At 36.3% G+C, this 13458-nt stretch overlaps 1 protein-coding gene across 8 annotated transcripts in view; it reads left to right on the forward strand.

The window, feature by feature from the left end:
• Positions 1 to 13458, forward strand: part of LOC129245764 (uncharacterized) — a 60565-nt gene that overhangs the window by 34713 nt on the left and 12394 nt on the right. The window contains exons 1-2 of one of the 8 annotated variants that reach the window (XM_054884138.1): positions 746 to 1123; positions 1186 to 1288. The exons of 6 other annotated variants lie outside the window; for them this stretch is intronic. In XM_054884138.1, coding sequence (XP_054740113.1) covers positions 1046 to 1123; positions 1186 to 1288 — 181 coding nt within the window. In that variant the 5' untranslated portion in view covers positions 746 to 1045. Of the gene's footprint in view, positions 1 to 745; positions 1124 to 1185; positions 1289 to 10165; positions 10277 to 13458 lie in introns of those variants that run through there. One more of the 8 variants, XM_054884139.1, reaches the window with a different exon arrangement.

The raw sequence follows: 13458 nt of genomic DNA on the forward strand, positions 1-13458 counted from the left end.
ATACTCAAAATTTGGCAATATTTCGGGCTGCTATTATTTTGACCACTCCTGTATACACCTATCGCTCGTTTTCAAGATGAACGTCTTAATTAAAAAAAAAACTGGTTAAATAAGTACATATACGGAAATTACCACCAACTCATTTTTATTTTGTGCGAAAAATATCTATTACATTATCGCACTGGATGAAAATGTATCTTATGTAGGCATAGCAAGTATGTTGAGAATTTGAAGCCGTTTTTCTCGAATTTCGGATTTTTAATGTTAGGGCATTCTTCCAAAAATATGTATGTAAGTACCCGCGTCTTTAGGACATTTTGAACAATAATCGGTAAAGGTACGATCGCACCTGAATTCATTCAGTAGCGTAATTATTTGCGCGTGCACGCTTACTTACTACTTTTATAAATATAAGTAGGGGTTTTCAGCTTTCGTCACATACATACACGCGTACTTTTTTACGACATGATTCTCCTTTCTCCTGTATCGCGTACTCGTTCGTAAACCTCACCGCACAATCTTATCAGCATAAGCACACAGTTTAAGGAGACTGATAAGGCTTTGTTTCTCAGATCTTTGTTGGTGTTGCCTTCTGCCAGTCTCGACTGCTGTCCTCTTACATGCTTTGAGAGACGTATTTTCATCCGCCTGAAAGTACGCATACAACCTGTTTGTCTTCAAATTGTTTCATTCGGTAATCTCAATCAGTACGGATATACAATACCGAACGGTCTAAATTTATGTACAGGTATTATAAGAAACAAATTGATGAAAATAGGGAAGCAAATAGGGCAGAAGCCAACAAAGTAAGAACTTTAGTAGATATGAAACCGGATCAAAAAAGAAATTTTAGATACGAGTAGTCGCAATTTTAATTGTTTGAAAATTTCCACACTCCAGTGGTAAGCGGGTAGACGGATTGCGGACGCATAAAAAATAATAGATGTGCTAAAAAAACGTAAAAGTTGTGCCAATAGAATTTTCTAATAATTTTAAAATAAATAAAAAAACCAACAAATAATTCTACGAATACAAACTCTTGGCAATGGATATATTTTTGGCTTACATTTTTACATTTTTTATTATTTTCATCTTCTTGCCGATTCTGTATTATTTACTACGGGTAACTCAGTTCATTCATCTTGAAACGAATTAAATATTAATAATCACTTTTATAATACTCAGTTCATACTATGGCTGATATTGGATGTTTGCAGCTGCGGAAAACCGCATCATGAAAATCAGTGTGACCAACTACGTCGTCGTATAACTTTTGGACATATATATGGTATGTTGCTTTCAATGCTATACTTGTATGTATGTATGAGAGAGTGAAAGAAGTACACAAATCTCAAGAATTTAGGTTAAATTTAGTTACAGTTTGCAAAATTCAAGTAAAAGTACCATAATGTAAGATAGGAAAACAGCTGGGAGTGGCTACCGAAAATATATTAAAGCAGTTCATAATTAATTGTAAATAACCTGTCAGTACAAGTCAGAACCATGACAATACAACAAATAAGTTTATATGTATATTGTATTCGCCATCATAATTTGGAAATGCCATGATGACAGATCATTTGCTTTGAACAGTGAATTGACTCATTATATTATATTTTCATATTATTGAAGCCCATGGAGTTACAAAGTAAGTTGATATCAGTAGAATGATCTATGTGGTAATTATGAATGCTAATATCTGATGCCGCGTTGACCTATTTTCATACTTTTATATACAGGGTGGCTGATGAAAGCCGCTACCGAAAAAAAAATTGAATAACTTTTTTTCTTTTTAGTTATCTGTTCCATTTTTGTTTTAATTTGGAGATTGATCTTTAAAATTTATTAAAATGGATAACTGGGACACGCAAACAAGAATTTGGATAGTCCGCCGCTATCACGCACTGGAGTCCGTAGTTTTGGTACAGAGAGAGTACAGGCGGATGTTTGGCGGCGATCCCCCGAGCAGATGGACCATAATGAGACTGGTGAATAATTTTGCTGAGCAAGGAACAGTCGCAAGAAGGCCTTATCATCGAAACCCACCAGTTCGGACGGAGGAAACGATCGCTGCTGTAGCTGCAGCTATACAAAGCAATCCAAGGGTTTCAACAAGAAGCTTATCTGCTCAACTTGGTGTCAGCCGACAGTCTTTGCAAACAATAATGCACAAAGATTTAGACTTATTTCCCTACAAAATTCAAATGGTTAACAAACTGAATGCAGCAGACTTGCCGATTCGCTTGGAATTTTGCCAGAAGATCCTGCAAATGGTGGAAGAAGCCCAAAACATGTTAAACTGCCTTTTCATGTCTGATGAGGCCCATTTCGATTTAAACGGCAATGTGAACAAACAAAATTGTCGAATATGGAGTACTTCTAACCCACAGATACTCCACGAGACGGAATTGCATCCTCTTCGCGTGACAGTGTGGTGTGCGGTTTCTTCACGCTGTATTGTCGGGCCTTATTTTTTTGAAGAAAATGGTCACACCGTTACGGTTACTGGAGACCGTTATTTGAAAATGCTGAAAGAATTTTTCTATCCAGAACTACGCCGAAAGAGAATTCCTTTCAACTCTGTGTGGTTTCAACAAGATGGGGCAACGTCTCACATAGCCCAGACTGTTATGACAGAGTTGCGACGAAAATTTCCCAATAAACTGATTTCAAGAAACTCCGAATTTCGTTGGTCCCCCAGGTCGCTTGACCTTACTGCACCTGACTTTTTCTTGTGGGGTTTATGTAAACAAGAAGTTTATAAAATAAAGCCAACAAATTTGGATGAACTAAAACAATCCATTCGGGCAACAATTGCGGCTATTCCTGTCGCAACTCTCAAAGCAGCAATGAACAACTTTTTACTAAGATGCCGCACTTGTGTCAACGAGCATGGAGGGGCATTTAAATTCAATTATTTTTAAAACTAGTTAAGCTACATTTAATAAAATTTAATGACCTTCAACTTGAAAGAAAAAATAAATGAATTCCATACACTAAAAAAAAAGTTATTTGAGTTTCTTAATGTAGCAAAATTCATCAGCCACCCTGTATATGTATATATTTTTCCTTTAAAAGTTCTTTAAAGCAGCTTGTATGTGACATCACTCTACATCTCTTTCGCTTCATGCCGCCATAAATGATTTGCCTATTAATTCAATTCTTATTCTGTGTTAACATATTTTCTAAATTTTTTTTATTCTTGTTTAAAATCAACTTAATTTTTATCAAATTGTCATATGCTTTCTTAAATAACAATGAATTGACTAAAATAACATTTTGTAAGTATATGTAAACTATGTACATACACGAGTATGAATAATAAATATATATAATATTTACGGTGCCTATTCCTTTAATTTCGTGTTTGGCCGAGTTCCTTCTCCAATTTGTGGTGTGCGCCTCTCGGAGGTTTGGCTTTGTCTGTCGAGGTGCGACTTTTTCTATCATTTGATTTTTCATGCCCGAATTGAATTAATATGTATATATACATATATACAATTGGCGCATCTACGGCGGCCGCCTTATCTACCTATGTAAACAAAAATACTTCCAAATTGGTAAAAGTATCCGGTATCAAATTAGAGGTTTAAGTAGAGCTCATTATTACTTTCTAGTAAAAATTCCGCTCATTATTTTCTGTAATTCACTTAGCAATGAAAAATATTTATATCGATGAAAGTTGTCAGCATTGCATGTAAAACACAAATTATGAAAAGCCAACACGACTTTTAAGCGACTCAAACTTCCACTTAATTTTACTAAATTAAGATCTACTTTAGCAAAGAAGTGAGAGCCAATCCGTATAAATCTCTACTCCAAGAAAAAAGGTCAGCTGGGGAAAAGTTACCCAATAAATCCACCTCATCTTTCATACATGTGTAGGTTTGTTGGTTTGTATGTTTGATGATGAGACATCGAAACGTCATAATTGATGTTGTGGGTAAGCAGCAAGTCACTAACTGGCTTAATCTTCCCATGGCGGAAGGTAAAGAAGCTACAAATAGATTTTCAAATTCGTCCTCAACTTATGTCCTATGCAGGTCATATCCGTGTTTAGCTATAATAGGGTGGTTGAGGTTCGAACCATGGACATCCTTGAAAGGAAATTATCCCGAAATAATATTCATAATGTGGGATCTCACCGCTACCATCGATTAATGCAGCAATTATAAGTATGAAGACTAAGTGAAATCGATAGCATGTTTCTTAAGCGACGGCTTTAAAGCTGCCAACAATAGGATTAAAGTTTGAATAAATCAAATATGCATGCCTTCATCTAGAATCGATAGGTTTTTAAAGTTTTAATGGAAAGTTTAACTTCATTTAAGGAACACGTGTAGAATACCGAGTATCGTAAATCTTCCAAGGGCTAACCAACAAATAATACCCAAGTCATATGCGTTTCATGAGAAACGTCTACATTTTCAGGGTTATTTTACAAACAAACAATATTCTTGGGAATTTCAGATGAATGCACCATTGAGAATAAATTACTACTACTCGTATTTGATCATCGTAAATTAAACACGACTACAAAGCTAATCTAAGAGTAAATATTTTTTGAGCAGCAACTCGAGCAGCTTAACACTAAAAAACTATATGTATGTGTATGTATGAACAAATATATGCGAGTATATGTAGGTATGCACGGAGTCACATAATCTATTTCACCATTATACTTATAAATATATATAATTGGCGCTTACAACCTTTTTGGGTGCTTGACCGAGCTCCTCTTCCTATTTGTGGTGTGCGTCTTGATTTTATTCCACAAATGGAGAAATCTACAGTTTTAAGCAGATGGTTTTTTATGAGGAGCCTTTTCATGGTAAACTCGAAGGTTTGCCATTGCCTGCCAAGAGGCGATCGCTATTAGAAAATACCTTTTCCATCATTTTGGTGTTTCACGGAGATTCCAATCTACGCACTCCGAATTCCGAATGGTAGTCACCCACCAACTCATTCGATTACTGCGGACTTCATTCATCCAGTAAAAATAGCAGTAACAATCTATCTGATTGTCGAATAAATCGGTGTAGGTTTTCAGGTATTACAAGACACAGAAAATTTACTTATGAAACAAATTCGCCAAGCCGTCATAAATCAAACTTCACTAAACCTTCTATGATGGGGAACAACACAAAAATGTTTCTGAGTTATCAGTGAGCGTAAGATTTATTACTTTTCTGACTGTGGCTTTAATGGCTTAAAGCATGGTTACAGTAATTGTAAATGTGATTAATTGTAATACAACATTTATTAATTTTGGTTCAATAACACTGATCGACAAAAATTAACTTTTAATTTGTTACAAGCACTTTTTTGGGTTTTTTTTTTACTTTATTTCAACTCCTTAATCTTAATTTTTTTTAAATTAATCCCATAACTTTTTTTGTGGGAGTAACTTTATGTTTTATACAATAAAAAAAAACTAAACTTTTTAAAACGAAAAATTATGATTTTCTGTAAAATTTCACGTGAGGCTGGTGTCTTGCAGGCGTTCAACAAAAATCTCCATCAGAACTTGTGGATGGATCATGCATTTCGTTTTCAATTGCACTATATTTTGCTGTGTCATTTGGAAATGCAAGTATTGCAGATTGGTCATTTGCATATTTCACAGTCTGTTTTGACGGCATACTCATTACTAATTTGTATCAAGCAAAAGTAGTAATGAGATACGTGGCCTACATACTCTGTCCAAATCACGGATATTTCGAAAGCTATTTGCCCAACCTAAAGAATTATTTACCAATCCACTCTAGATATTGATTGATTCTTTAATAAATTGCTTTGTTTTTTTTTTTTGTTACAACTACAGGGTGGGCCATATAGCGTTTGCTTTTTGAACCACCTATTTTTTTGAGACTGGTAACACAAATGACATGTCAAATGTGTTCATATTTTACTTAAAGGTTTGACATTTACGAAATGGGACGCTATACGCTTGAACAAAATTGGGAAATATTGAAAACCTATTTCCAAAGTGGTGAGTCTTCTTCTTCTTCCGCGGTTACAGTAAATGGCGAGCGTTATCGTGACATGCTCAACGAGTTTTTGTTTCCAAAAATTGAAGAGGATGACATGGACGACATTTGGTTTCAACAGGACGATGCAACTTATCACACTGCCAAAGTTACACTCGAACTTTTGGCTACCGTTTTGGAATTCCGATATCAATTGCCACCTCGGAGCTAGATTTAAACCCGTTGGACTATTTTTTGTGAGGAGCCGTTAAGGACAAATGATATGCGAACCATCCAGAGGCGATTGCTGCTTTAAAACACGAAATCGAAGTTGCCATTCATGAAATTGGAGCCCAAATAATCGAAAATGTGCTTAAAAATTTGGTTGATGGAATGGCCTATGGTAAAGCCAGTCGTGGCAGTCATTTGAACAATATTATTTTTCTTTCATAAATTACAATGTTCAATCTTCAAAATAAAAAAAAAAAGTTTGAAGAAATATTGATTAGTTGTTTTTTTATAGCCGATTCAAAAAGCAAATTCTACATGACCCACCCTATATTAGATACATCAAAATAATTCAGAATTAAAAACGATTTTTTAAAGGCCGTTTATAACAATATGTTGTTAAAAAGAAAATAAAGAACTTTAAAAATTGTAATACTTTTCTCATAGAGTTTATATTTTACGTATTAGTATCGGTTGGGAAATGATTACGAACTTTGGATAATTTATATATCAGTCTAGAGCAGATGTCCCGATCACCGTTAAATATCTGAACACCATTTGATACAAAGTTCGTTTCTTTTAAAATAAATATGTGAGTCACTGCCGGCAAACTGTTTCTTTATCAACAAATCTAGCAGACTAAAAAGCTTTACCATGTTTACTTTTATTTACTACTGTGTCCAAAAAATAAGGTGACATTTGATTTTAAACTGCGCGCTTTGAAGGATTAGGAGAATTCTTTTTTTTTTTAGGTTGGTAGTACTGTGAGTGACATCTATGTCAAATTTCATGTGAAATATTCATTTACTGTTTGAGATACGCGTCGTTTTGTGAGCTGCTAAAAGTGAGTTTCTCGTTTTTTGCAATGTCGAAATTTGTTGAGCAAAGAATTTGCATTAAATTTTGTTTGCGGAATCAATTTTCGGATACGTTGAGGATGGTGCAGAAAGCCTTTGGTGTTGAGGCTATGTCTAAAAAAAATGTTTACAAGTGGTATAGTGAGTTCCAAGCCGGTCGTGAACGTGTCGAAGACGAAGAGCGTCCTGGGCGACCATCAACCTCAACTGACGAAGCTCACGTCCAACAAATCAAAGATTTGGTGTTGAAAAACCGTCGATTAACGATTAGAGACCTTGCTGATGATGTTGGCATATCGAAAGGCTCAGTCAATACCATTTTGAAGGATGTTTTGGGCCTCAAGCGCGTCAAATCTCGACTGGTACCGAAAACATTGAATTTTTTGGACTCGTAATTCGTGATCATTTCATCAAAAACTCAACCCATATCGTTCCGCAACCACCGTATTCACCTGATCTGGCACCGTGCGACTTCTGGCTGTTCAGCAGGCTCAAAAGACCGTTCCGGGGACACCGTTTTGACACGATAGAGGAGATTCAAGCCGCAACGAAGACGGAACTGAAGGCCATCCCGGAAAGTGACTACAACCAGTGTTTCGAAAATTGGAAAAAACGTTGGCATAAGTGCATTGTGTCGGGAGGGGATTACTTTGAAGGGGATGAAATTGATTTGGAAGAATAAATAAAGAATTTTCAAAATAAATACAATGTCACCTTATTTTTTGGACACAGTAGTACTTCCTTCTTTGTGAAAGAATTCCCTCAACATTCCTAGTATTTAATACCTGGGTGTATGGTTGTATAAGTTAGTAAAGAAAAAAACAAAATATCAGTTTCGCATATTATTATGAAAGTGAGAAATAAAGACTAATATGAAACTGGTGAAGTGAGCTATTACCATTGAGAGCCAGTATTTATTTATTCAGCGCTTAGCCTCTTGTGGGCTCTTATGAGTTGATTAATGCCAATGGGGATCACTATGATTATCACGTTTTCTTGGCGCCAAGTCATGCGGGCTGCCAGCAAGAGTTTAGAGATTGTGGTTTATTAGCTACCACCCTGATCTAAAAGTTCTCGGAACATGTTCAGACAATTCAAAATACAAGTTTATTCCTCCAAAGTGATATTATCCCTTTCAAAGTACACCCCATCAACATTCCTCTCTATGGCTAATTTACGGTCATTTATCAACTTTTCTTTCACTGTATTGATGCTTTCATCAGTTTTCGATGTCGACGGCCTGCCACTACGTTTGCCCTCCTCGATGGACTCATAATCAATTCTGAAGCGTCCATGCCACTCGTAAACAGCTGTTTTCTTTAGAGTATCATTATCGAAATACTTTCCCAACATTTCTAAGGTTTTTGCAACATAGAATCTATTTTTAAAACTAAAAAATCGAAAGCACATGCAGAGGACAAGACAGTATAACATTTACAAATGTCAAGCAATGGCGATAAAATGGTAGGTCTTTTTGATCAAGGTTTGAGGTGGTAAACTATTCGCTTCATTAGCGTGATGAGAATTGCGATAAAGAGTATTTGTACCTAAGTCTTGTATACAGGAAAATTATATGCGATAAAAATTTGTTATGTCAATATTTGAAAAGGCAGAAGAGAAATATAATGAAACTTCCCAAAGCCACGCTGTATGACTACGATTTTCTAATTATAAGCGAGCTTTTAGATCAATAACAATTTTAAAATTATGACCACATACCCAAAAAAAGCGAGCGCTTCTCAAATAAAGGTTGCCAAGCGTTATATTTGGAGTTTCATCTAACTAAGATATGACACATAATTTCATTTTCACAATTGTTTTTTGGTTTCAAAAACTAAGAATTTCCTCTATGTTAATATGTTAATTGGTAGATTTATTTTATATTTATAACTTCATTTGCTTTTAATTTTCACTTAGAAAAAGGACAAAGAAAATACTTTTTTTTTTCAGAAAACCCGAACCATATTAAGATTGAAAATAAATTCCACGATATTTTTAATTTTTTTAACGATATTTTTTTGGTAACGAGTTGGATGTTATCGTGCACTCGATGTTTCTGGAGCGGTACTTCGAATGAATAGAGCAACTGCCTGATTATAATGTACAACCACTTTCTATTATTTATTTCACAATTCGGTTGCGAATTGCAGAAACGTGTGCTTGCTGATTGAGATGAAAAAAGTTACGCTACACTCGTTTCAACAATTACTAGTATTACACGCTTTTTTACTTTATAAAAAACAACCCAGTTACAAAAAAAGTGAAGTGAAGTGTGAAGTGTCTCCGTGTTTATGTGATATTTAAATATTTAAGGAAATGCGCCTTTGTTAGAATGTGCTAAGATCTCAACAGATCTCAGTGTAGAGCTCAACTGGGTTTAATTTTGTTCCATCTGCTTAATTGTTAGCAAAAGTCATGAAAAAAAAACAATATCAAAGGTCCATCAGCAAACTTTGGAAAGATAAGTTTTATTCAACAAATTTTAATTCAGTACTTGGGTTTACTACTGGTATGTATGAGTTATGTGTTTACACTTTAGCTTCCATCTGTTAAAATAACTACGACAATGTTTAAACGATGTGTTAAAATGGCTTTTATTCGTCCCTGTCTGCTGTTTCCAAAGAATAAATTAAGCCTTCTGTACGACTCGAACTAACTAATGCTTCCCATTTCCCAAATCTCTAATACAAGAGAGCCACCCTAATGTATAAACGTACACACCACCCCTACTGCTTTTTTCGTAATTAACTAGAATGTTGCAAAACACAGATAATACTGATCCAAGCATTAGCGGAGTGCTACCAGAGTTCGTTAAGGGGTTATTCTTAAAATTCACCTGTTCAAGCAAAATTCAATACAAACACATATGCACTTGTATATGTATGTATGTTGTTGTAGAAAAAAGTATGGGAAAGAGCATTCACAAACTATTGTCATTATGCAGTAAACGATCGTTAGTGGCGCAAAGTGAGAACTAGCTTACTTATTATTGGTGTGACACGAGTAGTCGAATGATATTCCAAGCAACTTCGATTGAATGAACTGTGAATATGGATTTTGTATACCTATTGATATTGGCGACTGTATGCTTTTTCTTCGGCTGCGGTGTAGTGGCGTTTTGCATGAAAATGAGCTCCTTGGCATACAAAGAGTTTCAACGTGAATTATATCTCTCGACGCTGTGGCATGGACAGAGACAAAGACAATATCAACAGTATCTTGGTATATTTTCATATTAACAATTGAATGAAGATTAAAAGACAATATCAATTTGTCGTGATTGTGTAATATAATACTATTATACTATTAATATACAATTTGTGTGAGTGTATATATATAAGCATATTTCAATTTGTGTGATCCTGTAGAGTTATACCTGTATTTTTGATTTCGCCACTATCAAATTTCAGGTAAGTAAGCGTATGAGGGCGGCCGCCGAAGAACGTCGGTTCGAATCTCGGTGAAACACCAAAATTAAGAAAAACATTTTTCTAATAGCGGGCGCCCCTCGGCAGGCAATGGCAAACCTCCGAGTGTATTTCTGCCATGAAAAAGCTCCTCATAAAAATATCTGCCGTTCGGAGTCGGCTTAAAACTGTAGGTCCCTCCATTTGTGGAACAACATCAAGACGCACACCACAAATAGGAGGAGGAGCTCGGCAAAACACCCAAAAAGGGTGTACGCGCCAATTATATATATATAGGTATGTACCTATATAAGCTTATGAGGGAATGTGTGAAGAATCTCACAGATCCACTTGGAATTAATATAGTCGATTGTGCGGGATGGTTGAGTGCCAGGTGAAGCATATTCATATGAACATCAGCATAGTGAGTTGCGACATTGGTTTCAACTCATCTTTCACTCTATAACTTGTACTTAACTTCTACTTCTTATTATTTGTTGCATACTCTGACGCTTGAAGGATAGCCAATGCCAGGGCAGGAAAAATGGAACTATTCGAAGTCAGCCAGCCATTGTATATTAGGCTTCCGTCATTCTCTCTTTTTCTTCTTCTTCTTCTTCTTAATTGGCGCGATAACCGCTTACGCGATTTTGACCAAGTTTAACAAAGCGCGCAGTCGTTTCTTTCTCGTGTTAGCTGGCGCCAGTTGGACACACCAAGTGAAGGCAAGTCCTTCTCCACATGAACCTTCCTCTTCCTCTGCGCTGATGTCAATATCATCGGCATACGGCAACAATTGTACGCTCTTATAAAATATTGTGCCTGAGCGATTAAGTTCTGCGGCTCGTACGATGCTCCAACATCAGGTTAAAGAAGTCACACGACAGTGAGTCACCCTGTCTGAAACCTCGTTTGGTATCAAACGGCTCGGAAGGGTCATTCCCAATTCTGACGGCGCTGTTGGTGTTGAGCAACGTCATCTTGCAAAGCCATATTAGTTTTGTGGGGATACCAAATTCAGACATCGCGGCATATAGATAACTCCTTTTCGTACTGTCGAATGCAGCTTTGAAATCGACGAAAAGATGGTGTGTGTCGATTCTCCTTTCATGGGTCTTTTCCAAGATTTGGCATATTGTAAATATTTGGTCGATGGTAGACTTTCCAGGTCTAAAGCCACACTGATAAGGTCCAATCAGTTGGTTGACGATGGGCTTCAGCCTTTCACATAATACGCTCACTAGAACCTTATAGGCGATATTTAGAAGACTAATCCCGCGGTAATTGGCACAGATTGCAGGATCGCCCTTCTTATGGATTGGGCAGAGCACACTTAAATTCCAATCGGGAGGCATGCTTTCATGCGACAATCCGTCGGCGCCCGCGGTTTTGTTGTTCTTTAGCCGCGTTATCGCTATTCTCACCTTGTCATAGTCGGGTAGCGGAACAACAATTCCGTCGTCGACGATTGGGATATCGGGAGTATTCTTTGTGACATGCGTAGCTATCACTATTTAGCAGGTTTGAGAAGTGTTCCCTCCATAATTTAAGATTGCTCATCCAGAATCAGTCACCAGTTCGCCGTCTTTGTTCTTACGGGAAAACGCCCCGGTCTTAAAACCTTCTGTAAGCCGCCGAACTTTCTGGTAGAATTTTCGGGCGTTGTTCCTGTTGGCCAGCATCTCAAGCTCCTCGCACTCACGTATTTCGGCCTCTCGTTTCTTCTTTCGCATAATACGTCTCTCTTCCTTTTTTCGCTCTCTGTAGCGGTCCCACATGGCTCGCGTTGCGCCCGATCGCAGCGTGGCTCTATAGGCGGGATTCAGAAATCGACATAATTTTTGCCTTGACGTAATTGTATATATGTATATGAGTTCTGTGTTGGAACTGTCGGAATAGGCAGCTTTTGTAAATAAAAATGAAAAGTTCGGTTAAGATAATGTAAACGGGAAGATAAGAGACATGAAAGTAGAGAGAAAAAATTGTTTCTAAACAAAAAATGTTAATAAAACAACTCTACGTCAGTTCGTCGGCTAATTCTGCAATTTCTCAGCCATTGATATTTAAATTTTTAATCACAGGTTTCCCAATGCTGCCGAATGCCGCAAAACACATATGCCATATTATTGACTAGTTCTTGATCGATTAACCGGGAAAATTTAAAGGCACGTTTCTTTTCGATAACACACGGCTTTACGAGAATTGTGCTTGCTTTATTTGTTTAACCAAGCGTCTGATTAAAATAAGTAGAAAAACCATTTATGCGGAGTGCACTGCAGATTTCTCCACTAATCGTTTCAAAGCGACTCCGCACAGACTTATTGTGTCTATTTGAAAAACGAATTAAAATCATAACAGAAGCAAGTATGCGCTATCAAAATCGTGGCGCAAATATTTAATCTTATCTGAAAATATAATTTGTACGAGCGAATTTGCCGAACTATGTACTTATATCTACATATAAGTAGATTGGACTTTTATTTCAGTGCTCATAGAACACATGGCAAATGCGAGCGCATATATTCGAATGTGTACAAAGTAACATTTTGTGAAGAAGAAGGCTTTTTATTAGCTGCTTTGTTTCTAATGGCTGAATAAAATATAATATAAAAGTTATTTTTTAACATTTGAAACTTTAGCTATAAAATATTCTCTATGCTTGATGTTTGTTGACTAGTGTTTGATGAATTTCCGGCCATAATAGTCGCATAGTACATTGATTTTAAAAACAATACTATATTTGGCAATTTTTTTTTTCGCGCATACGTCAATTTTCAATAGTAAACTCCGCACGAATTATATTTTCTTTTAGTAACAAATGCAGTGCAACTAAACAAACAAATAAAAATCGAAAGACCGATTAGGCTATCTTAGAATGAATATCTTTGCTTTACTATTTTGCATATTCCTATTTGCATTTTTTGTGTTACCAGTTTATTGTTTTTTTACGCGTATTGAAAGCAAGTCTTTAGCAAAATGGTGTCCGCAGGGATGTCG

This window comes from Anastrepha obliqua, chromosome 4 (assembly GCF_027943255.1).
Source record: "Anastrepha obliqua isolate idAnaObli1 chromosome 4, idAnaObli1_1.0, whole genome shotgun sequence".
Lineage (NCBI taxonomy): Eukaryota > Metazoa > Arthropoda > Insecta > Diptera > Tephritidae > Anastrepha > Anastrepha obliqua.